The sequence below is a fragment of the Schistocerca cancellata genome, chromosome 1, assembly GCF_023864275.1.
Source record: "Schistocerca cancellata isolate TAMUIC-IGC-003103 chromosome 1, iqSchCanc2.1, whole genome shotgun sequence".
Classification (NCBI taxonomy): Eukaryota; Metazoa; Arthropoda; class Insecta; order Orthoptera; family Acrididae; genus Schistocerca; species Schistocerca cancellata.
This window is the reverse complement of record NC_064626.1, coordinates 82491081-82518570: the sequence shown is the minus strand read 5'-3', so window position 1 is coordinate 82518570 and position 27490 is coordinate 82491081. Positions and strand designations below refer to the sequence as shown.

The following is a 27490-nucleotide window of genomic DNA, read 5'->3' as shown; positions in this document are numbered from 1 at the left end:
CAAGAAGCACATCAAGCTACTCCATAACAAGAAGTTATGTTTCTTTCCTTTTTAGAAATAAAGTGTCACATTAATGTGCAAGTGTTTTGTACTGATCACTTTGGACTCCTACCACGGCCACTGCAACTTCTCTCCTTCTGTGCTGACTTCCACAGTAGCTAACATAACAACAACAACAACAACAATAGTAATAATATTAAATCAAGATTATTGCAGTACACTTACTTCCATTCAATGCTAGAAATAAATATAAACATTTTTTCTCTGCAATTTTTTTTTGTTACTGTTTATGCTAGGAAACTACAGTCACTTACAGTATACATCATTATTCCAACTAAATAATCTAGATTATGAAGACTTTTATATGACATTAAATTATGCACCACATATGTTAATTACAAGTAAAATCAGGGACAAAGGAGAGACATCATGTTGTTCACTGTATTGATAATTCAGATCTAAATTCACTTACTTTGTTCAACTTGTTGTTGTGATATGGACTTGCACGACACTCAGTTAGTGGGGACACATGCTCAAAAGAGCTGGTGGAGTTGTTGCTGACTGGCTGGTACTCATTGTCATTCTTCTCTGAGCATGGTGAAGTTGCTGTGTGAAATGTGTCTCCAGTGCCTACCGAGCTTGACAATGTGGGTAGCACTGTCTCTTCAGTAGAAGGTATAGATGGAGACACTACTGTGGCCCTTTTCAGATCCAGTGATAATCTGCATAAATGTACAACAGAGACAAAGGTATTATATTAGGGAATTGATATTTGAAAGTATTATGCGCCATCAACACTGGATGCACACTCAGTTATCATATTTTTCTCTACCGAGCAATATGGAGGTCAATGAACATATATTCACGATATCCCTGTATCCCTGAATGAAGAGCTCAAGACTGTTACGTGAATGATACTAACATTGAGTATCTTGGAGGGGGACGACGGGGAGGGTGGGATGGGGGGGTGGGGGGAGACCTTGCAGTACACTGAACAAGTGCTAGTAACTGTTTCTGTTATCAAATGAAGAGTCCTAAAAATATTTATTTTTGAAATGGCATGCTGGTTTTAATTTTAAGTGTGACATGTTCTTATGCTTTTTTGAATTTTTTTGACACACTCACATGAATATTTCAGAATGCCATATTGGGTTTTGATCAGCCACTGATCATCTTCAGACTACAAGCATGCACTGCAAGCAGTTTCTGTTGCATTGTCAATTTTCCTAAAATTTGAAATGCTCATAAAAAGTATAAAGCATAACATATATTTAAAAAAATTATATTAATTTACTTTGTATTCATTTTCATTATCTCGTGAGTCATCTTAATGTTATATTTTCAAATGTATCAGAGCTCAGGAAGGTTAATAATGAAAGACCAAAATTTTTTATAAGCATTTAGTGCATGCTGGAGTAGTGTTTCCAACATGGAAATTTTATCTGTGAGTGACTGAACGTTATTGCGTAGTATAGCAAAATCGGGGTATTTAGTAACTTTAGTTGAAACGGTTTCTGATTCTTTATCTAATGGCATTTCTAATACAGCTCTTACCCTAAAAATGGTGGAACGGTAGCACCTAAAACACCACTGGGAACAGTTCAGGTGACCTCGAGATTTGAGCAGCCAGACAAGGTGGTGGCTGACCACTTGTTCAAGAGTCTTACCCATACAACTGATAAGGGCCACACTCCAGTAACTGATAGGGGGCACTATAACCCTTGCCTGGTTTCCAGAATGGAATTAATATTGCCTCCTTCCAAGTCATGGGGTACTGTCCATCAAACCAGATCTGGTTGAAGCATGAGAGGAGCTGTCCTTCCACTTCATGGCACAAATGATGAAGCAATTGACCTTATCAGGTCCTGGAGCAGTGTCTCTGACTGCAGATAAAGCTGATTCCAGTTCCCAAATTGAGAACAGAAGGTTGTATACTTCCTCATCATGTGAAAGCTTACTCATCTCCACAGTCCCACAGAACACCTGAAAAGCAGGAGCTTGTCTGGATGTCACAGCGACAGTAAAAAAGTGTTCAGCTAAAACCCTAAGACCTGAGCCATATCTTCTGGCATGTCCATCAAGACCCCATTACTTGACAAGGCCTTGAGGGGATTTGTATTGCCCTTGCCTGAAATCTACCTTATTGAGTCCCAAGCTTGCGCAGTGAAACTGGACCGATTGATGGAAGTCATGAATTCATTCCAGGAAGCCCTCTTCTGTTCTTTTATCAATCGCCTCACATGCGCTCTCACAGATCTGAAGGCATAAAGGTTTTCTGTAGTTGGACGGGGTTTGAAGTTCTACAGAGCTGTTCATCTGGCCCTGATTGCCAATTGACCGTTGTCATTCCACCAATGTACAGGCCATCGTCTGAGGTGGTTACTGGATCAGGGGATGGACTCTGCGGCAGCCCGTTGGATCTCACAAGTGATATGGGCCACCATCTCCTGTGCACATAATTTTGTTCATAAATAGCCTGCTGACTGTCTGCAACCAATTTGCCCTTTGCATCATCCATCTTCGTGGTCTCCTGTCAGCCACTGCCCTACTCGGCAGATGGATCCACACCGGGAAGTGGTCACTAGAATGTATATCTGTAGCCACTTCTCACTGAACTGAGTCTGCTATAGCTGGGGAACAGAAACAAAGGTCAGTGGCTGAAAAATACCCTGTAGCTGTGGAAAAGTGTGTCGTCTGACTGAGATCAGAAGGCAGATATTCTAAGAATGGACAAGTCACTCGATCATCCGACCCTTGGAGCAACTAGTAGGTGAGCCCCACTGCACATTGTGTGCACTGGAGACCCCCACAAGGAGGAATGGGCGTGGGAGTGCTCGGAGAGTTCTGTCTGTGCGTCTGCATCCAAATCATAGTTAGGAGGTAGATACAAAGAACACACTGTGATATTACTGGGTGCTAAAACTTTCATGGCAAATGCTTGTAAGGTCATGGTAAGAGAGACAGGAGAGGAGCGGCATCTGTCATCAATGAAAACAGCCACTCCACCTTTAGTCTTGTCTCCGGTAATATTGTCCTTCCTGTAGGGGTGGTGACCCGTAATGCTAGTGTGTCGGTGAATTTAAGATGCGTTTCTTGTAAGCAGATGCAGAACGGTTTCTCCTGGACCAGGAGCTGTAATTCTTCTAAATGTGAGCGATAGCCACTTAAATTCCACTGCTACATGGAAGTCCCTGTGGAAACCATTGTTTAGTTAAGGTTGTTCCTTTCTTTCTCCCTTGGAGGCGGTGTTTTACCTGGGAGGTCAGGGGGAATGTTAGCCAGTCCCCGGCTCTCTGGTTCTTCTGACTGGAAGTCCATATCCTCAAGAGAATAGTCCACATCAGAGAGGGAGAGAGCTCACTGATCCGAAGGTTTAACTACCACTTTCTTGAACTTGGAAATACTTTTCAAAGGACATATATATTTATTTATGGAAGGAGGTGGTTGCTTGGGTTGAGAGGATAGTTTAGTAGGCTTCTGATGATGGGCAGTGGCATGTGGCTTAGCTGGTAATCCTATTGCCAACGGCTTCCGAATGACTTCTGTTTGAAGTGTAGTGTTTCCCCCACAGGTACACCGACAAGTGCACGTGCTCATATTTGAATCTTTGGTCTGAGTTTGTGTGGAGGCATCACACTTGGTGACTGGCGTGTTAAGGGCTGATGCGAAAGAAGTAGCAAAAACCAGAGGTTGCATAGCTTTGAAAGCTGTTTTAGCTTCACAACATGGTATGTGTCTCTTGACTTTTAACTCATGAATTTTCCTTTCCTCGTTATAAACCTCACACTTTCTGCTCCACACTGGATAATCCCTGGAGGAAGTATACAAGAATTGCTGATTCATTAGCTGAGCCTCCACAATTGCCACATGTAGCCCTCCCATTACATTCCATAGTGGTATGGCCAAATCTTTGGCATTTGAAGCATCGCATTGGGTTAGGAACAAATGGGTGAATCTTAAGACAGATAAAGCCTGTGAGGATATATTCAGATAATTCTGGAGTACTAAATGTTAGAATAAACATTGCAGATTTTTCCAATTTGCCACTGACTCCCCTCATACAGTTCTGCACTTCCGTGACACCCATATTTTTCCATTCTACCTGTAACTCTGTGGGGTCCATCTCCATTATATTGGAGCAGGTAACACGCCCTTACTAACGTTAAGGGTTTATACAACTTAGCCTTGACTGGGTAATCACCTAAGGCCTTACATCCCAGAAGCGTAATACTTGGTTTGAATTAGCAGTTTCAACTAGAAGTGTTCCATTACAAAGTTGTCTGACACTTTTTGGAGAGCCAGCAACACCTTCCAATGTCTCATGAATATATAAAGGGTAGAGCTTCTCAAAGGTTCCCCCTGTTCACTTGATTACAATGAAAGTGTTATGGCACACTAATGACCTGTTACTATGATTCAGAGACTTTTTGGGAGGACTGACCAGCCGAGCTCTCTTTGATGAGCTGGTGTGGGTACTACCTGATGGTACACCCATCCCATCAGCAGTAGTAGTTTGGTGAGACCGTTCCATAAGGATTCCACGAGATGCTAGGGAAACAACTGTTGACCCAGGCAGAGCCCTGCATGCCTGAGCAAACCTTACACAACTGGGGAACAGCAGGCACCCTACAGGTTGCCCGCTGGAGACTGCTTTACCTCAACAGCCATTCATCTCATCAGCAAGTAGCACACCTTAAGGCTGAGTGATTTTTTATAGAGGTGTGTACCTTACTCATGATCCAGGCAGTGAAGCCAAAGTGCCCATTCTCCAAAACAGACAACATTCCACTGCTGCACTGCATGGTGGTTGCTGAACCATGCCCGGAGCTTACAGTAATGGAGGGCTGATGGTGCTTATCAGTCCCCAGCTCAGGAACCCGGGATCGCCAAACCCATACCCAGCAACCAAATGCTGAGCCTGCACCACTCGGACAGAATTATAGGACAGAAGGAGAGTGGATGCTGTCCCTGGAACCACCATTCCTCTTTGAAATTCAAGTTTTTAAATTTGGTTATTTGTGAAATGCTGTTCCTATTCATCATCCCTGGGCTTCACTAAGATTATAGCCTGTCTTTAAAAAATATACTAGGTTCCAGAAAGAAGAAGGATGTAGATCTTAAGTCCCTTGACAAAATGAATATCTTGGAGTAACAAATCTTCTCACACCATTAGATTTATTACTGAACACGTGAATATCTGGTATTTACATAGACTGTATGTCTTCAGAATGCCTTAATTCATGCTGGAACCATTATTAACCTGTCTAATAGATGAAATTAAAACCCAAAAGATTGTTCAGTTATACAGTTTTTAAAACACAGTGCAAAAGAAACAGAAAATTTTGTGAACTGATGAAGATGTATAATGCATATAGAACAAACTCTGCACACATTAAGAAGTATGTCATAACTTACGACTGTTTCCGTAGCATTATCTCTTGTAACTGCTCCTGTGTTCTTTGGGCCAAACATGTCTTCATTTTTTCAAATTCTTTTGATCCTCCCTTGAAGGAAAGAGAAAATAAGGAAATGTTTTGAAATATCCTTGAGCTACTTACATCTGGAAATACCTCAATTTTACATTATATTAAAATTTTACGAATTAAAAGTTTTATGGAACATAAAATGATAGGCAATGGTAACTTCAGATCATGTAGTAAAGTTGAACAAACCTGCATCTTTGAGCACATTTCTTGAAGCTCATTGTTAATAGATTCAACTCTAGAATGGTGTTCACTCATTGCCTGCAGTCTTTTCTGTAGTTCTGCTTCAAGAGTGCCCAATTCCTGGTGCTGTACACGTAAAAAACATACAATCTTCATTAATAAATCAATCATTACATTGAGTTCTTTGAAATTTCCTATACACCAAATTCAGTACATATTAATACTTGCAGAAAAAACCATTTTTTTCAAAAATGATGAAATCGTAAAAGACTGGTACATTACAAAAACAGTTACTGGGACATTCAGTACACATCATTACTGGTAAATAATTTCGCACTGTGGTGATATAATTTTCATTTGACATGTTTTTAATTAAAAACATGTGTTTGTAAAGTAATGAATTGGTGCAAAGGTGGCTGCAGTACAGGTTATAACATGAAAAGTAATAATCAAAAGCTGGAAAACATATGAACATCAAATTATACAGTCCAAGTACTGGTTTTTTGGACAAGACGTAATTTTTAACACACTGACTCAAAAAACATATAGAAATCTCGACATCTCACTGAACATCCACATAATCAGTAAGTTTATTTTCATAAATTTTTCTTCCTATTACTGCATGACAGTTAAGCGGTAGTGAGCAGCAGTCTGTGACTGCTTGCTGATGATGCTGTCATGTCTAGGAAAGTGTCACCTTCGACTGGCTGTAGGAGGATACAGGATGACTTGGTTAGAATTTACAATTGGTGTGATGAATGACAGCTTGATCTACATGTGGGAAAATGTAAGTTAATGCATATAAGTAGGAAAAACATTCCCGTAATGTTCGAATACAGCATTAGTGACGTGCATTTTAACACAGTTACAGCAATTAAAATTTAGATGTAACACTTCAAAGTGACATGAAATAGAAAGAGCCTGTATAGTCAGTTGTAGGGAGGGAATAATGCCAATTTCAGTTTACTGGGAGAATTTTAGGAAAGTGTAGCTCATCTATATAGAATATGACATGCAGAACACTTGTGCGATCCATTCTTGAGCAATATTCGAATGTTTGGCATCCCCACCAGGCAATATCAATGGAAAACTTCAAAGAAATTTACAAGTGTGTTGCTAGATTTGTTACTGGTTGGCTAAATCAATACACACAGTGGGAAGACTCCCTGCAGGATGGCTTGCTGCTATTGAGTTCAGTTCTTGGTTGTCATGTGGGATCTGCAGTTCCTCTAAGTCTGACTGTTATTATAGAAATGCTTCATGATTTATTAATGAGAATCACGGGGTGGGGGGTGGGGGGAGGGAGGGGGATGCTCTTTTCACAGAGCACTACTGAGAAACATAATATCCATGATGTATGGAACTGACTGAGGTCAGCACCTGCATTATAAACATACAAAATAATTTTTACTGCGTCAGTCACTTTTTAGTAATATTACGCAGTATGCTGCCAATCATCATGTACAGTTACATGTATATTAATTGGAAATATGATGAGGATTATTTACTGGGTGTACCAGTCCAGTGAGGTAATGTACTGGAATTTAACCCTGTACAGAAGCTTTCATTTACCTTGGTGTAAATGTTGAATTTTGTGTTTAAATCACTTCATTATTGTCTTTATGTATAATTTTGCTGGAAACTTATTTTTATGGCACACCGAAAACTTCCCATTGCTAAAATAGTACAAAGAATGAAAGTACAATATTTTTTCATTTAAACTTATTGACATCCTGGAAAATGTTTAAATAGCACTATTATTTGGTATTTCTTTGTTATTCAGTTATGTTAAGACTTTCTCAGTTAACTCTTTTATATTAATAACAGAAGCATTTCACATTGAAGAAATTTCTAGTTCTTAACACAAGCCAATAAAAGAACAATTGATGCTAAATGATTTGATGAGGAAAGTGGAGGTTTTCAAAACAAAAACCACACTGTGAAAGGAACAACTTCTGACAAAAACGCCATATATTTCCCTCTACTTTCTATATTTTCCTCTAGTGTTAAAAAGACAATATGAATTTTGAAGAATTCATTGCAGTGTTGAAAGAAATACAGAAATACCTTCTAAATGTTCCCGCGACATAGCCAATCTTACGTGTGTTTTTGAACTGTTTTGGAGACCCTTTGCTGTTTCATTTGAAAGTACTCCCACGCATTTGCAGATGGAATTGCTTGATCTGTAATGTAATTCCACTTTAAAAGGCAAATTCTTTTACATTAAAATGTCCAGGAGTTTGATGAAGGCTTCTTCAGTGAAGAATTTTCCTATCTCTATAATGAGGATGCGAAAGTGGTATCAGTGTTCTGATGAACAAATGTGTGAAAGGTTTTTTAATTACATAACAAAGTAAGTCACAATTACATGGTATCTACGTTGAGAAATGTAGCCACTACAATGTTAGAGTAGTTATAGATAATAAAATCTGATTCTAATTAGCTGTAAGTGGAAAACTTATTCCATCTCCAATGTTGTGCTGTAGTGACTATTTGCTTTAGCCTCTCTTGTTTAGTCTAAGCTTAATTGTGAGACTTCTACAGGAAAAAATTTGGAGTTCACAATATTGATGATGTAATGCAGTTATAAATCCACTTTCATTTTTATTTTTGTAGGAATATTCTCTTATATCAACAGTCTTAATAAAATATTGCTCTTAATTATGAGTCATACAGAGCTTCACATTTTCAAATTTCCTAATATAGCATAATATGAAATTGAGCTGCAAGCAAGCAGTTTTATGTACCTCGGGCGTTTACATTGGCATCTAATGCGAAGTGTTCACAGTTTCCTTATCTTCCTGCTGATGTTAGTGCCGGAACCATGCAGTCAGACGAGAGATCCTCATCCAGTCTGGTAAGTGTCCCCTGACCCAGGGCTCTGGGTGACTTTCCTGACTCTATCCCTTTTCCTAAACCTCTCCAGCCCCTTTCCTTCACCCCTCTTCCCTCACGTTCAACCCTTCTGCCGGAAGTAGAAGCCACAGGCTCCGAAAGCTTGCATACGTAAAACCTTTCTTTATAGGTGTTCTCTCCTGCCGCTGCTTGGCGAGTAGATTTTTCTCTATCCAATTACATTAAATCATCAAGAATTGATTATTTTCACTGTTACAGTCCCACGGATTGATATTTGTGTGTGTATCAGGATAATTAAGCTCGAGAAATTAAGCTCGAGAAATTGTGCTCTCATTTCCAGATGCAGAAAACTTATCAGCCAACCTAAAACACCTAAGAACTGCATTCCATGGCAATGAATCTAACAACTAGCAGCTTCACTGCATTTGTAACATGTACTGATGGATGTGAAGTGAAGTCTGCCTTGCTTTCATTTTCTGGTTCCCTGGCATATGCACTTATCCGCCAAAATTACATTGCTCCCACACAGTATCGTACAATCTAGGCCTCTACATATCGCAAGTAACTCCTACACCTTAGCCAATGCGGTTTGTGTCATTCAGCCCAAACTGTTGGAACTTCTGACTAAAGTTTCATGAACACCAAATGCACACATTTGGGACAACCTGGCAAGCTGATTGTTGGAGAACACCAATTGGTAAACAGACACTCAACAGAGCTAACAACTATTACATTGTTTCATGCAACAAAAATATACTGGAAATTCACAAAACAAGTTGTATGGAAAACTGCTGGTAGCATGTTACCATTGAAACAGCTAAAAACAACCAGTAAATACTCTCAAATATTGTAAAAGGCATATAACAACTGTTTAAAATGTGAGACTTACGTATGTGTTGACAAGATCTCTAACGTACTCCAGAGTGGGTTCAGATGAATCGATTCCCAAACTAGCCCATGAGTCGGGGCTGGAAGAATTAGGAGTTGAGCTTTCAGCATCTGGCCATTGGTCCAACAACTGAAACACACAACACAATGAAAGACACACAGGAAAAAAGTTCTATTATTCTTACGTATTAAAACACAACACTTATGAATAAATGGACTCACTTCAAAAACCTGTGTTCAGTTATGTCTACTTGTCCCTTCTAAATCCTTCCCTTTTCTTGCAATGTCTATCTTTGAAAACTGTTATCTAATTCAGTCTCCATATTCACTTCACCACGTATTCATATCATCCCTTTGAATGCTCTTCTTGCATTCATTCTGCAATTCACCTTTATAATGCAACATGAAATTTAAAAGTACATTGCTATTTTAACTCAGAGGTTCAATGGCTGTCATTCATTTCTCTGTTCTCCAATAAATCATCAAATAATGGATATAGCCCTACAGATCTTTGTTGATAACAACAGCTCCGTAAGGGAATGGAATTTCTCGTGTCTTGTACGTTTGGTGGTCTGTGGGTTGTACAAATTTTAAATGTCACATTATATGTTCCCTGACAAGTTTCTTTCCAGAATGCAGTTAAATAATGTACATGAAATACTGTCACCTTTTCTCACCCCTGTATTGATCAGGAGTCTCTATGAAAGTTGTCCTCTAAACTTTACATTGGATTTGGTGTTGTACAGGGTGGCCTGCACCAACCTTTTGAGCTTTTCATTGAGTCTTAGTTATCTTAGAATTCGAAAGATAACTTCTGTCTACAGAATCATACACTGTTTAGAAGTCTACAAAGGTAGCTGATTACATTCTGCATGGCTCATTTGTTGCTGTATTGGATGATGGTCTTGAGGTTTTCTATTTGTTCAACACAAAATCTCTATGCTCTGCGACCTACTTGATATTCCCCTAACTCACAGCCCTGCAATCATTACATGTCATTCGAGGGTGTTAGAAAAGATTTTGTGTAAGACTACAGGAACAATATGCCTCTCTAGTTACCAGAGTCTTTTTTGCTTCCTTTTTTGTGAGCTGGGTGGATAACGGCTGCGATCCAGTCATCTGGAAGTTTCTTGCTAGCCCGTACATCCAGGATTATTGTATGTTTATGGCTATGGCTGTTTGTGTTATATATTGTTTTATTTTTGATGCAACTGATTTTCAGACCTACTTTTAAGCTTGCTCTGTAATTTCTTCCATTAAATGGCGAAGTTTGTCTGTACTAGATGCAAACAATATGTTATCTTCAGCAGAAAGGAGAAGGTTCATATATATTACATTAACATACATTCCTTCTTTGTTTTCCCAGGGGTCTGAAAATTTCTTCTAGGACTGCTGAGAGTAGTCTTGGTGATACATGCAGGCATGTCTGAAGGAACAGACTCTGTCACTAACAACCACAGCTGTGGTAAATATTATTACATATGTCTGTATTTGATGAAGTATCAAATGCAGTTCACAGCACTTCTGTTGTAGAATTTTTTGAGAGGTAAATAATGCAACTGTGTTGTTTATCAAAGAGTGTCTTTATACAATGTGAAATAAATTAAATGTTCAGTGCAGTATTTAACTTTTTCAACCAAAAACAAGTATCTACATCTACATCCATACTCCACAAGCCACCTGACGGTGTGTGGCGGAGGGTTCCTTGAGTAACTCTATCGGTTTTCCCTTCTATTCCAGTCTCGTATTGTTCGTGGAAAGAAAGATTGTTGGTATGCCTCTGTGTGGGCTCTAATCTCTCTGATTTTATCCTCATGGTCTCTTCACAAGATATACGTAGGAGGGAGCAATATACTGCTTGACTCCTTGGTGAAGGTATGTTCTCGAAACTTCAACAAAATCCCATACTGAGCTACTGAGCGTCTCTCTTGCAGAGTCTTCCACTGGAGTTTATCTATGATCTTCATAACACTTTTGCAATTACTAAATGATCCTGTAATGAAGTGTGCTGCTCTCAGTTGGATCTCCTCTATCTCTTCAATCAACCCTATCTGGTACGAGTACCACACCAGTGAGCAGTATTCAAGCAGTGGGCAAACAAGTGTACTGTAACCTACTTCCTTTGTTTCTGGACTGCATTTCCTTATGATTCTTCCAATGAATCTCAGTCTGGCATCTGCTCTAACGACGATTAATTTTATATGGTCATTCCATTTTAAATCACTCCTAATGCCTACTCCCAGATAATTTATGGAATTAACTGCTTTCAGTTGCTGATCTGCTATATTGTAGCTAAATGATAAACTACCTTTCTTTCTATGTATTCACAGCACATTACACTTGTCTACATTGAGATTCAATTGTCATTCCCTGTACCATGCATCAATTCATTGCAGATCCTCCTGCATTTTAGTACAATTTTCCATTGTTACAACCTCTCGATACACTACAGCATCATCCGCGAAAAGCCTCAGTGAACTTCTGATGTTATCCACAAGGTCATTTATATATATTGTGAATAGCAATGGTCCTACGACACTCCCCTGAAGCACACGTGAAATCACTCTTACTTTGGAAGTAAGTGTAAAAGATTATGGGTTCAGTTTCGTTTAAGTGTCTTATGTGAATTAATAACTTGAAATAGTGATGAAACATTAATAAAAAAATGTGGCAATGTGTGCTTAGAGTGAAAATGTGTTATTTTAAAATTTTCTCCTGAATCATGTTAGTGTAAGAAAGTGTTAAAGCAAGGGATATTACGCCCATCAGCAAATACAGCAGTCATAATTAAAAGTTAAAGTGTCATCAACCAAGTTTTGAGTAGAGTACAGCCAGTCAATTTTTGAGGTTAGAAACATCAATAGCTGAGTTTTATGTTAAAAGGCTTGTATTCAGTAAGTAACTTCAGGCCACATACAGCGTTCTCAGATAAAGTTTTGCAGGAATGGATACGTCAAAGTATATTAAACTGATAATTGGAGAAATGGATTGGCCAGTTTGCAAAAGAAGTGACTTACTGGATTACCATCAAGGTGCACTGGATGTCACTGATAAAAGATTAGTGAAGCTGAAACCACTGGAAGGCAGTGCAACAGATCTACAAGCTGAAAAGCACAAAGAACATTTCAATTTGTATCAAAAGGCAAACAGTTGTGCAAAGTGTATGATAACTAGTGCAATCATTGATGAAGTGTATCAAGAGGTAATGAGCAAGCTAGTAATAGGGATAGCTTAAAGCAGAAGTCTGAAGTCTCATCGAAGGATCAATTGTTCAAAATCTGTATAGACTTTTTCTCCTTTTGCTGGAAACTGGGTGAAGATGTTTCACCCACACAAAGCAAAAATTAAAAGTTTTTGGAAGGAGTTGAACAGTGGACTTAAACCTGAAAATGAACATGTTTTACCCGATCTTACGTTAACAAGAATGAGAAAAGGACATTTGATGAACTGACAACAGAGTTATGTATGTATACAAGGAATTTTATGAAGAATCTGAACAGTGACAAAATGCCAAAGGAAGCATTAGTGGTAAATGTAAGTAACCAAAAACCAGATGGAAATGGCAAGTTCATTGAAAATGAGCCCAGAAAAAGTGACGCTTTTCATTGTAAAAAAGTGGATTTCTGACAGGAAACCAAATAAAAATCAAAACAGAAGCAAGGAAAGTTGTGCAGCTGCTAATGCTGTGATGATGTCTGTCTGTGCAGAAGCCTATTAAGTTGAAGCAAGTTCAGCAACATAGTGAGTCGACATTGTAGCTACAAGGTGTGTAACAAACTGTTCACAGTATTTTATGGACTTTTTTAAATCTGACAGACTAAGTGGTGTAAAGACAGCAGGAAAACAAACTGTAAAGGCAGTGGGGAAAAAGCAGTATTCAGTCATCATCTCTGCCTGATATGGAGGAAACGAGGTTGTTGGATGTGCGGCATGTTCCACTTCGCTCTATAAACTTGGTTGCAATGTTAGCTGTTCAGGACTGAAATCATAAAAGTGAATTTAAGTCATCAGCAGGGGAGTGTTGGCTTAAAATTGATGATACAATAGTGTTCCATAGGACCTGGGAGCCGTTTGGAATCTTGTACAAGGCAGACATTTAACCATGTTTGCCTAAAGAAATTTCTATAGTCAATGCCACTGAAAAGACTTCATTACTTCAGCTGTACCAGGAGTACAGCCATTTAGTCAGGGATGTAAAACAACCAAGCCAAGTGAATTGATGTCAGCTAATCACCTTTTAATGACTCTTTCCAGAAGAAGACTATATGGCTGTGTTCAAACTCAGCTACACAGAATTTTTGCATTACTATATCATAAGGCAGAAGCCTGATGTTAACAATGCTTTGAAATATGTTCTTCAACATTCAAAGACACTGTGTGTTCAAACCCAAGAACACTGTAACTTTATTACCTGTAGACACATAAACACATGAAAGACAAAGTACATACAACAGAGAACACCCAAGTGCCCAGCAGAGCCTTGCACTCCAGCCTATATAGTCATTAGTTTTCACAGGGGCACAGTTGGCAGGCTGCACACAACTGCTGTCGTACTAGTAGACCAGCTGGCCTCTAGTGGCCGAATCAAGCACAAACTCCACACGTGAACTATGAAGCAGCAGCACTGGGTCATACAGTCACAGAGCTGCTAAGTGACAATGGTGGATAATTCAACAGTAAAGAAGTTCAGAACATAGTGCATGCAGAAGGTGTTACCCAGAGGCTGGCACCACCCTGTACACCACAGCAAAATGGTGGGGTGAGCACAAGATATGAATTATAATTGAAATGGAAAAAACCTTAAGTAATCAAATAAAGAAATTAATTTTCCAGCAGACACTTGGCCATTGGAGAATCAGCATGCTGCAAAACCATCTCTGGAAGATATTAGTCCTTTTGAGTTGTGGTTAGATATGAAGCCAAGAATAAACCATTTACATATAACAGACACTACATGCTGTGCCCGCATCCCAGCCCAAACAAGACTTCTAATTGATAAGAAAGGTGTCAAGGTTTACCTCATGGGGTATAACAACAATGGGCATTACAGAATCTGGGTGAAAGAAGAAAACAAAGTCATTCTCAGTAGATGTGTAATCTTCTATGAAAATCCCGCAAGGTGTGAAGAACAAGTCAAATTACTGTTGAAGGATGTTGAAGAAAGTAATCAGGGAAAGTATGCAGCTCAAGAAGAAAAGAACAAAAAACCATCCCCAGTTTGTGGAAAAAAATACAGGTCACACCCTTCTACACGAAGGGTACTGGAAGTGATCCACAAAACTACTGTCCAATATCCTAGACATTGATTTGTTGTAGAATCTTGGAACACATTCTACACTCAAACATAATGAGCTATCTTGAACAGAATGACCTCTTCAGTGTCAACCAACATGGATTTTGAAAACATTGACCATGTGGAACCTAACTCGCACTTTTCCCACATGATGCACTGAAAGCTTGGAAACAAGACAGTGAGGTAGATGATGTATTTTTGACTCAGTAGCACAACAATGCTTACTGTCAGAAGTACAATCATATGGGGTATCAATCAAGTGAAATTTGTGACTTGATTGAGGACTTTTTGGTAGGGAGGACACAGCTTGTTATCTTGGATGAAGAGTCATTGTCAGATGTAGAAGTAACTTTGGGTATCCCTCCGGAAAGTGTGTTGGGACCCTTGTCGTTCATGTTGTATATTAATAACATTGAAGACAATATTAACAGTAAAATCAAGCTTTTTGCAGATGATGCAGTAATCTATAACGAAGTACTATCTGGAAGATGCTGCATACATATTCAGTCACATCTTGACAAGATTTCAAAGTGGTGCAGAGATTGGTAACTTGTTTTAAATTTTCATAAATGTAAAATTGTGCACCTTACAAAACGAAAAAAGCATAGTATCCTATGACTAATATCAGTGAGTCACTGCTGGAATCGGCCAAGTCATACAAATACCTTGGTGTAACACTTTGTATGGATATAAAATGACATAGGTTCAGTCACGGGTAGGTGGTAGACTTCGGTTTATTGGTACAATACTGGGGAGCTGCAATCAGTCTACAAAGGAGACTGCTTACAAATCATTCGTGTACCCCTTCCTAGAATACTGCTCAAGTGTGTTGGACCCTTACAAGACAGAACTAACAGAGGATATTGAACGTAAACAGAGAAGGGCAGCACCAATGATCAGAGGTTTGTTTAACCTATGGGAGAGTGTCACAGAGATACTGAAGGAACTGAACTGGAAGACAGATGCAAATTATCCTGAGAAAGTGTGTTAACCAAGTTTCAAGAACTGGCTTTAAATGATTACTCTGGGGATATACTATGAACCCCTATTTATTGCTCACATAGGGATTGTCAGCATAAGATTAGAATAATTACTGCAAGCAAAGAGACATTCAAAGAATCGTTCTTCCCATGATCCATATGTGAATGGAACAGGAAGAAACATTAATAACTGGTACAATGGGATGTAATCTCTGCCATGCACCTCACAGTGGTTTGCACAGTATAGAAGAAGTAGAAGCTGAGGGGAAACTCCAACAAAGAAGAGTCTGAAGAATCAGAGACCAAAGAGGACAGTGTTGATACCAGAAAAAAGAAACTCTTTATCCAGCCTCATCAACAGCTGCAAAATGATTTGACATCGATTGTTGTATAGAGGGTTAGAAGAATTAATATTTATCCAACAGCCAGAAGGGTACAATGATGGCATAGTGAGAGTTTGAAAATTAAGGTGAAGTATGTGTGGACTTAAGTCAGCCCCAAGATGTTGGAGTAAACATTTTGGGGCATTTCTTTTGACAGCAGGTTTCAACACAAGTCATGCAGGTACTTGTTTATATATCAGAGAAGAAAGTGACAAGAAACTGTTGGAATTTTTATGAATATGATGGGTTCGTTATGGTGAGTTATCAGCAGGATGTCAGAAAGTTTGTTGATGAGTTGAAGGCTAAATTTGAGATCACTGTGAAACCAGCATTGTATTTCCTCAACAGTGTAGTCAAGATAAGTCAGAAAGCCTGTCCAAAGAAGATTCTGGAGTATTTCAGTTTTCAATAGTGCAAACCCAACTCAACACCAACTGTAAAGAAAACAGACACATCACAAGCAGAAATAAAGAATACAGAGAAGTGCAACTTTCCATATCAACAAGCAGTTGCAGCACTAATGTATCTGATGCTAGGAATGAGACCTGACCTGGCTTACAGTGTGAGCTTCCTGTCTCAAGCTCTTGACTTGGCATCAACAGATGATATATTACGACTGAAGTACTCCGGTATGTAGCATGCACATGTGATTTAAGCCTAAAGTTTCATCAAAATTTATGCAATGGCATATTAGACTGTTACAGTGATGTGGGCTTTGGAGGATGCAACAACACTAGGCGGTCAATATCTGGTGTAGTTATTAAACGTGCAGGTGGAGCCATCTCCTGGCTCATTGAGAGATGGCAAATGTCTGCCACTTGTACAACAGAAGCAAAACTGGTAGCTGCAACAGAAACTGTTAAAGAGATAATCAGTTAGCAGATGTACTGCCAGGCAAATCCAAGACAGTTAGTTTTATGTCATAAAACGGGTCTTTCATGTTGATGTGTTTCAGATTTCCTTCCTTTTTTCTTAATTAAGCAAGGGAAAGTTTTACAGTCACATACGTCTATATTTAAGTACAAAAGATGGTTGACAGTACTTCTGCTGTAGAGTCTTTGGAGAGAAAAGTAACATAACCATATTGTTTATCAAAGTGTGTCTTTGTACAATGTGAAATAACAAAATGTACAATGCTGTAGTTAAATCTTTCAACCTAAAACAAGTAAATGTAACACTGGAACTCGAAACTGGATTTCCTGCTCATCATGAGCGATTGCCTCAACCGCTTCAGCTATCCGAGCATGCCTCCAGGACTGATCCAAACTTTTGTATGTCATGAATTCACAACCGTTATGTTCACACAAATTGTGATTCCCACAGAAGGAGACAAATATCATACTATCATTTTTTCCCATCGAGGTATGAATACATCATTAATGGTTACAATGTCTGTGTTCATACAGTTTCTGTATCTTCACAATTCAATTTCCTTCAGACATGCATACATGTTTCCAAACTTCAATAAGTCACACAGTCACATCCCTTGCACTCACACAAGCAGGAAACTCGGGTTTGAGTAATGGTTTGGCACAAATTATCATTTGTCACAAACAGCTGATGTCAGTATATAGTTTTAATATGCAAATCAATTTAGTAATGTATGCATGTCTGAAGAACACTGTATTGTGAAGATACAGATGTTTATACATAAACATGGACATTGAAATAATCAATGATGTACCCCTGACTTGAAACTTCCTGGCAGATTAAAACTGCGTGCCCGACCGAGACTCGAACGTGGGACCTTTGCCTTTCACGGGCAAGTGCTCTACCATCTGAGCTACCGAAGCACGACTCACGTCCGGTACTCACAGCTTTACTTCTGCCAGTATCTCGTCTCATTCTGTATCCCTGACTTGATGGTCTAAAATGATTATATAATATTTGTCTCCCTGTGTGGGAATCATGCGCTGTGTGAGTATAAGGATTGTGACAATGTGACATATGGAAGTCTGGATTGATCCTGAAGGCATACTCAGATAGCCAAAGTGGTTAAGGTGACTGCTTGCAATAAGTGAGAAATCGGAGTTCCAGTCTTGGTTCGGCACAATTTTCAATTGTCATAAACAGCTGACATCAACATAGTCGCAATATACGAATCCATTCTGTACTAGTAATAACTTAAGTTGAATCGAGTCTTGTTCCTCAAGGGCTGTTTTACTGATTTTATAGAAACTGAGTCAGAAGCTATGTCAAAAGCAATGAACCCCAAACAAAGTCATAACTCATACTTACTGTTCTGTTATAAAATTGCTTTCACTTACTGCAAATGATCCATTGTGCTGTATCTACTTCTAAAGCCATTTTGTTAATTTGGCTGATCAAAATCTAATGTGTTCTTCTTTGAGGCTCGTAATATATATTGTGAACATATTGTTTATCACAGAGTCTGTAAACAATTTTGTGAGCTTCTTTTGTATTATTTTAACCATTTGTACTGAAATACCATTATCTTCATGTGATTTTTCTTTTTTTGTACCTTGGATGATGGTTCTACACACCTCATCTGACATTACGTACAGAATGTCATCATTTACTTTCTATGTTTCTGACACTTCTCTTTACCTCTAAAAATAAAGAATTAAAAAAAAAAAAAACCTACAGATCTTTGTACAATTTTCTCTCTATTGTTTGTTGCTGTGCTTTCTGTCATTTCAATTGATCAACTGAGTAGCCAACGTAAGATTCTGTTTAATTTTTTCCATGCCCTTACTTTTTCAAGTATCTCTCTTAGCTAATTTTGACTGTATCTTGTCACATCCTCTCAAATATATTTTGTGATAGTATTAAGAAAAGGGAAGTTGCTACTCACCATACAGCGGAGATGATGAGTCGCAGATATGCACAACGAAAAGACTCTCACAATTAAAGCTTTTGACCTTTGGCCTTCGTCAACAATACACACACACACACACACACACACACACACACACTGAAACCACAAGCAGCTTCGGTGCTTTCTATCAGCGCTTGAAGTTCCGGTACTTTACCAACGCAGCTTCGACAGTTTACAATTACAATACCGATTGCTGCTTGGTCCCCGCATGTCCTGACTTTGCCCCGCACCCGTTGAGGCTGTTGCCCTTTCTGCACTTGCCTGAGGCATCTAACCTAAAAAACCGCCCAGCCCACGCCACACAACCCCTGCTACCCATGTAGCCGCTTGTTGCGTGTAGTGGACTCCTGACCTATCCAGCGGAACCCGAAACCCCACCACCCTATGGCGCAAGTCGAGGAATCTGCAGCCCACATGGTCGCAGAACCGTCTCAGCCTCTGATTCAGACCCTCCACTCGGCTCTGTACCAAAGGTCCGCAGTCAGTCCTGTCGACGATGCTGCAGATGGTGAGCTCTGCTTTCATCCCGCTAGCGAGACTGGCAGTCTTCACCAAATCAGATAGCCGCCGGAAGCCAGAGAGGATTTCCTCCGATCCATAGCGACACACATCATTGGTGCCGACATGAGCGACCACCTGCAGATGGGTGCACCCTGTACCCTTCATGGCATCCGGAAGGACCCTTTCCACATCTGGAATGACTCCCCCCGGTATGCACACGGAGTGCACTTTGGTTTTCTTCCCCTCCCTTGCTGCCATATCCCTAAGGGGCCCCATTACGCGCCTGACGTTGGAGCTCCCAACTACCAGTAAGCCCACCCTCTGCGACTGCCCGGATTTGCAGACTGAGGGGCAACCTCTGGAACAGGACAAGCAGCCATGTCAGGCCGAAGATCAGTATCAGCCTGAGACAGAGCCTGAAACCAGTTCGTCAGACAAACTGGAGAGGCCTTCCGTTCAGCCCTCCGGAATGTCTTTCGCCCCCTGCCACACCTTGAGACGACCTCCCACTCTACCACAGGTGAGGGATCAGCCTCAATGCGGGCAGTATCCCAGGCAACCACAGTCGTAGTCCGATCGGGGGATGCGTGGGACAAGCTGGCCGACACTGGCCGTTCAAAACTAAAACAGATGACAGACGACTACGCGAATTTACACTATTCAGGTACTAAAACGCGATGCTACAACTCTCAAATACTATAATACGCCCGAAATTTATGAATTAAACAATGCAAGTACCAAAAACACGCAAAGAAATTAAGAATTAAACTATGTAACAAATGAGTGAGCTAGGAGTATACGACTTGCTGCTGCAGCTGCTTATCCAACGGCGGCAGGGAGCACACTCATATGCAACAAAACTGTCACTCTTATGGAAAGTGCCAATTTAAAGCGACACTATGAAACAAGTCATCAGCAGTACCATACAAACTTCCCTCTAGATAGTAACACTTGTCAAGATAAACTACAGGCATATCTAGCTTCTTACAAAAAAGCATAGCTTTCTCAGCTTTCTTTATGAGTGTGTGCAAAAAATCTGCAGAAGCACCAATGCATATGTGTTGGGCACTTAATAAACAACAGAAGGCATTTTCTGACTGATTTGGTAAAAAAAGTGTATGCTGGAAGTGGCCGTTGCATTTTTTGAAGGGAACAAGTATGTTGTTGCCACAACTCAAGGTATTCCATTGTCAGCAAGAAGTAATACAAGAAGAACTGAAATTTTGGATGTTGACACCAAAAGTAGTTTACTTGAACTTAGGCAGAAGGCACCTTGCTGTGCTACAGCACTAGATGAATCATGCAACATTGTTGCTGAAGAACAAACATCTATTTTCTGACTGGGTCCTAACATGATCGGAAAGAAAAAGGACTAGTAAAGAGAATCAAAAAGATAAGAATGCTGGGCTACTATCTTTTCAATTCATAATTCACCAGACAGCCCTTTTTGGAAAACTTAGTGTGACTCTGAAAGAAGTAATGGACAGTTTCATCAAGTTGATTAATTGTATGAGATCTCATTCTGCTCTTCAGCACAGACAGTCAGAGAGTTTCTTTCTGAGTGTGATTTAGCACATTCTGATTTACTGCAGAACAACAATGTTCACTGGCTAAGTAAAGGTCAAACATTTATTGAACATTTGTGGCAAATAAAAGAAGTAACATGCTTATTAGAAAATGTGGATTCACAAGAAGTGGAAAACCATTTGGAGTTTTTACCAAACGAATGCAGTATGCTAGCTGTGGCTTTCTTCACAGACATTCTGAAACATTTCAATGTGCTCAATACTGAGCTACAAGGAAATGGGATATTAATGTGTGGACAGATACAAAGCGTATCTTCTTTCCATCGCAAGCTGGATGTCTTTGAAAAAAGACATAGCAAGTAAGAATTTCTTCATTTTTCAACAATTTTTGAATATAAAAATAATTCTAAAATGAAAATTTCAGTATTCTCAAATTTTATGTCAGCTTTTAGGAAGGAATTTGCAGCAAGATTCTAAGACTTTTCATAGATAGAGAAGCTGCACAATTCTTAAAATCATCTTTTGAAGTTTCTCCTGTGGCAGAATGGACGGATGTGGCTACAAAGCTGTTCTGTCTTCCAAAGCCTTTACTCCAAATGAAGATAACAGACTCGCAGGAAGATATTTCCTTGAAGATGTGTAAAACTGCAACTGCTGCGGAATTTTGGAATAAACATGTCCCAGAAAAATATGAAAATTGCAAAAATAATCAGCCATATACCTGGCTACTATGTTTGGATCCACATATATTTGTGAAATTTCATTTCAAAAATGATTTTTGTTTTTGAAGAACAAGTATCACTCAGGATTAATGGCTGCCCACCTGAAAGACACTATTCACATAAACTGATCCCTACATGAACCTAACACTAAGAGACTGAATCGAGACCGCAAATGTAATTTCTCCCAATGATTTTTTAATACAAATATTCCTATCTACTGTACTTCATATTTTTTGTGAGTGAAAATAAAAATGAAAAAGAGTGAAGAACATAAGGTTTGCTTGATTTTTTTTTTAATACAAATATGCCTATCTATTGCATTTCACATTAGTTTGAGAATGAAAATAAAAATAAAAATTAGTAAGGACTATGTGTTTTTTCTGGATTTTTGAATAAATATATGCTGATCTTTTGTATTTCATATTATTTTGTGAGCAAAAATTAAAATAAAACATTAGCAAAGAATAAGAGGTCTTACAGACTTTGATAAAATTTTTCAAAAGTATCTGGATCCATCTAAAATTACAAGAGCTGCATCAAACCAGTATCTGGACTGAAGACCACAACAACAACAACAACAACCATCTAAAATTAACCTGGTATAGAATGGTTAATGATCTGGCAGTATGTTCAATGATGAATAATAAAAATTATTTTGTAAAATATAGCCACAAGGAATGACTGTGCTTCTCATGATTAGTTTCGTTCGTTTCCAGTTCTGTGTTTTTCTTCTACATTGGATTTAAGTGGCACAACAGATACTAACGTGTGACTGTTCCACATAGCTACAAGAACACATTCTGGTTTGAACCACTAAGTGCTTCCATTGTTGATAAAACACTATGACTATTCTAACCATTACTCTGAGCAGTTACAAATGTCAATGCTAATGCATTTCATACATTTCTACTGCTTCTTAATAATGCAAGTTCTTTAATTAATGCTTCTATGTGATTAAATTCTGATAACTGTAGAACAACATTCAGCAAACCATTTCTCAAAAATCAATTTCTGACTTCAAACTTACTCCTCTGATGTTCTTGTTTGCAATCCAGTATTATTTGTGAATAAATGCATAGACATCTATGATGTAAGTTAAAATTTGATAAAAACTAAAACAATGACATAATCAAAAATATAAATTACATAGGGTACATCATAATGTCCCTTCCTCCTTCCACACAATTCCCATCTAGCATATTCCGTGTGCTACCGCACCTCTTTAAAATTATTGCATCAAACACACAATTATTTTATTTTTATTTTGGAAAAATCATTTTCAGTGTCACCTTAATGGTCAACTGTGCTTTTCATTTAACTTGAGTCCACACCCGTGAGAATTGTTTAAGGAGGGGTAGGACGTCAAACGGGCTGACTTGGAGTAGGAGAGGCACCACAGGACATTTTAAATTCCACTGTCTATTCTTTTACAAGTAAATTCATAAAACTTTGTCAGAATGACCAGGAAGGATTCAGGATTCACACTTGTAGCAGTGGAAGTTCAAAATCATAGCAAAATAATTTTTTTTACATGTGAAATTTCATCATTTTTTCACTCACTATTGGCTGCATTTGTTGCTATAGGTACACTTTTCTTCATAAGTAAGAGAGACTGTTCGATGAATTTTGTGCAGCATAAAAACCGTACTTACAGGTGTCTGAAACTCTAGAATCTATTTAATTTATGAAAAAAATGAATGAGCTGTTACATTTTAAACTTTATGTTTAGAAGAAAACCAAATTTTGTAGTTAATTATCTCAATTTTTACCACAGTTTTTAATAGATTTGGAAAATTCTAGCGTTTCATACACCTGTAAGTATGGTTTGTATGAAGTGCAAAATTCATCAAAGAATCTCTCTTACTTGTGAAGAAAAATGTACCTATAGCAACAAATGCAGCCAACAGTAAGTGAAAAAAATGATGAAATTTCATATCTAAAAAAAATTTATTTTGTTATGTTTTTGCACTTCCACTGCTATGAGTGTGAATCCTGAATCCTTCCTGGCCATACTGACAAAGTTTTATGAATTTATTTGTAAAAGTATAGACAGTACAAAATAAAATGTCCTGTGGTGCCTCTCTTGCTCCAAGTCGGCCAGTCTGACGTCCTACCCCCCTTAAATGAATCCATTCTGCCTACAACTGTCAGTTTAACTTTATTTGTTGTAACTGTTATACAATTTTTGTCTTAAGCCATTTTGGATATTTGTAGATTATGTATTTGTCACAAATCAGCCAGCGTACCCTTGCCCCCTGCTCCAACAAATGCATTGTCTCCAGAGATCTAGATACTTGGTAATTACCCAACTCCAAAATTATTGCACAATAATACAACAAATAAAGTGAAACTAACAGCTGCAATCAGAATGCATATTAAGATGATTAGCAAAACAGTCCAAAACATACTTCACCTTCTGTGCAACTGCCAACACCTTATCCTTTGATAGGTTGTTATCTGTGAAGCAGTTTGTGAGAAGCCGTATCACTTCAGCCTCCAGTTCACTGCGTTGGCGAATTAGTTCTTCCCGAAGAGCTGACACAATTTTACCTTCACTCTCAACCTATCAGCATGCACATTATAGCAGTCTAATCAATCAAGCAAAAATGAGTACTACAGTTATTTGATGGCAGATGAGGAGAATGGCTCTGGTAGTCTTTTGAAATACATAGATGCCCTATATTTCAAGGTAAATATGAGTTAAGAGGGATGACTTGTTGAATTGACTGTATTCTCCCCATACTGGACATGACATATTTCTGAATTACTAGAAGTTACCAACAGAATTCAGGACAAATTTCCCCACTATCTGTCAAACTTGTCATGATCTTTGAGCTCCCTCTCTCTGAAAAAGTAGAAGTCAGACAACTTTGACTTCAGAATATTAAAGTTTTGCATCTAGCCATTACCAGCCTTATGGCTCCAAAAACAACAATACTACGTGTCACACTGTAGTAGTAGTAGTAGTAGTAGTAGTAATAGTCAATGTCATCTTGCACTGAAAGTTTATTTGCTTCCAAAGGGAAGGATGAAGCAGTTCCATACTCATTGTAGATGTTACCTTCAACTACTGAAATTCACAGTTGTTACTTACATGAGTTGCATACTGCTAACATTGCATGAGAGACGCAAAAGTAGCTTTCTTTGCTGCGCTGCTAGTCTCCCCACAGCAGTTTGTTTACTGTGTGGGGTCTGCTTCCTCTACCTGCAGGTAGTAAGTATCAAAAACTCAATGGATAGTAGGGCAGCCTGTGCCTCCCTTCTTGGATTCTTCATGCCCCATCTATCAAACCACTAAACTGAATCAATTTCTTTCCTGACACTATAAACAATTTTGGGCATTGAAATCTGAAATCAGTCATGTAAGATTTGGTTGGTAGTTCCAACGCTGTTTCATCAATTTACCTAGTTATCATTACACTTTGAGACTGCTGGTTCAAGTAAGGTCATTGTGCTATAGATTTCCAATCTTTGGAAAAATTAAACTAAATCATAATGAACCTTTTAACAACCTTTCAACCTGGCTTCCATAAAGCATTATTCACAGAGAAAGCAATATTAGTGCTCATAAACTCAATTTTGGTAGAGCTGAACAAGAAAAATTACTTAAGATTGATGGGTTGATTTTTCAGAAACTGCATTTTTCTGAAAGACTTCACTGATGTGTAATTGGGAGGTCCAATGTTAGGCACATTATGGAGCCCCAAGTAAAATAGCATTCAGGGTTGGAAAGAAGTCCAATGTGGAGAAGGCACTGCCTGTAGCTATCAAGGGTGCATGGCGCGGCCATCTGCAAGTTGCGGCTCATGTCGGTACCAATGACACCTCTCACTTGCATTTCGGGCCACCTTCAGTTAGTGCTGGCAGCTGTGAGAAGTGATAAAGGTTGCTGGCCTTCCTCAAGAGGTGCAAGCAAAGCCCACAATTTGCAGTATCGTGCCCAAAATTTATTGGGGTCCTTTTGCTTTGGAGCAGAGCAGAGGACCTCATCCAAAGATTCCATTGATTAAGAGTGGAGTGGACATGGGGCTTTTTTTAGTCTAGGAGATAGTTCTGATGAGCCCTCCGATGAACACATGACAGTCAATATGCAGAGTGAAATCAGATTGCACATGAAGGAAAGTCACTTTGAGAGTCGAAACTTTAACAATAAATTTCCGAAGAATTCGTAACAAAGTTCCCACATTTATTGCCCTCCAGGAAAGTTGTCACACTCAAATTATTCACAGAACTAACTCTTGATGAAATGCAAAGTATTTAACAAGGCATGGTATGTATATTGAAAAGACAGATTAGATGCCACAGTAGTGGTAGTGTTCATTGCAGTCGACGAAAATATTGTGTTTGTTAGGGTCAAAATTGAGCCTGAGAGCAAATTTATCTGGAAGTTAGTGATTGGCCTAGGTGAATGCAAGGTGATCGTCAGATGTTTATACTGGGAATTCCACTGTAACAGTAATAGAATCATTCAAATCAGGTCTATGCTCAGCAGTGTGGAAATACCTAGATCGTGCAATATTACTTGGACAAAACTTTAACCTATCGAGTATAAAGTGGAACTTTTATGGATTCATTGCAGGTGGTATGGACAGGCAATCTTCTGAGGTAGTTCTCACCACATTTTCTGAAAACTGTCTTGAGCAGCTACTTCAGTGATCCACATACAATAGAAATATTTTAGACCTTATAGCTACAAATGTGTCTGACATTATGGACAGTGTCAGTATAGATACAGGGATAAGAAATTGTGATATCATCATAATGACAATGGTTACTGAAGTTAACAAATCTACCAAGAAGGCTAGAAGAGTATTTATATTGGAAACAGCAAACAAGCAAGCATTACAGTCCTAAGTAGACAACGAATGGATACCACCTAATTCCAATATAATGGACAAGGTGGAAGTACAGACAAAGTTAAAACTGATTGTAAATAGCACTGTAGAGAAATACATGCCAAGTAAGTGGATTAAGGACAGAAATGACCCATCAAGGTTTACTAACAAAATTTGGAAAATGCTAAGGAAGCACAGACAGTTGCGCTCTGAATTCAAAAATGAATGTGAAAATGTCAATAGGCAAAAATCAGTAGAAATTTGTTCATCTGTAAAAAGATCAGTGCACAAAGCATACTACAACTTCCATCAGCATGCCTTGGCAAAAGATCTTGCTGAGAAACAGAGAAAATTCTGGTCCTACATAAAATCACTAAGCTAATCGAAGGCTTTAGTTTGGTGTGGCAATAGAAGGCAGCAAAAGGAAAGCTGAAGTTTTAAATTTCACATTTAAGAAATCACTCGTGCAGGAGGGTTGTGCAAACATACAATCATTTCATCATTGCACAGACTCCTGTATGGAGGACATAGTAACCCTGATGTAGAGGCGCAACTGAAAGAATTGAAAACCAGTAAGTTGATAGATCCAGACAGAATCCCAATTCAGTTTTACAGAGAGTAAATACTCTACGGCACTGGACTCTTACTTAGCTTGCACTTATCACGTATATCTCATCCTCTGCAAAGAGCAAAGCGAATGGAAAAAAAGTGCAGCTGTCACCTAAAAGTAAGAAGGGTGAAAGAACAGACCCACATAATTACAAATCCATATTCTTAATTTTGATTTGCTGAAGAATTACTGAACATAGTCTAATTTTGAATGTCACACATATTCTTGAAATGGAAAAGCTGTCCACAAATCAGCATGTATTTATAAAGCGTCATTCATATGAAACTCAGCTCGGCCTCTCCTCACAATAGCCTGCGAACCACGGGTGAAGGGCAACAGGCAGAATCCATATTCCTAGGTTTCCAGACAGCATTTGACATCGTGCCCCACT

At 38.8% G+C, this 27490-nt stretch overlaps 1 protein-coding gene across 1 annotated transcript in view; it reads right to left on the bottom strand.

Annotated features, from left to right (window-relative positions):
• Nucleotides 1–27490, bottom strand: part of LOC126165849 (kinesin-like protein Klp98A) — a 385655-nt gene that overhangs the window by 37053 nt on the left and 321112 nt on the right. The window contains exons 15-19 of the mRNA XM_049920354.1: nt 24068–24217; nt 9412–9540; nt 5673–5792; nt 5416–5504; nt 473–722 (exon numbers count right to left, since the gene is read on the bottom strand). Of these exons, the coding sequence (XP_049776311.1) occupies nt 473–722; nt 5416–5504; nt 5673–5792; nt 9412–9540; nt 24068–24217 (738 nt within the window). The remainder of the gene's footprint in view (nt 1–472; nt 723–5415; nt 5505–5672; nt 5793–9411; nt 9541–24067; nt 24218–27490) is intronic.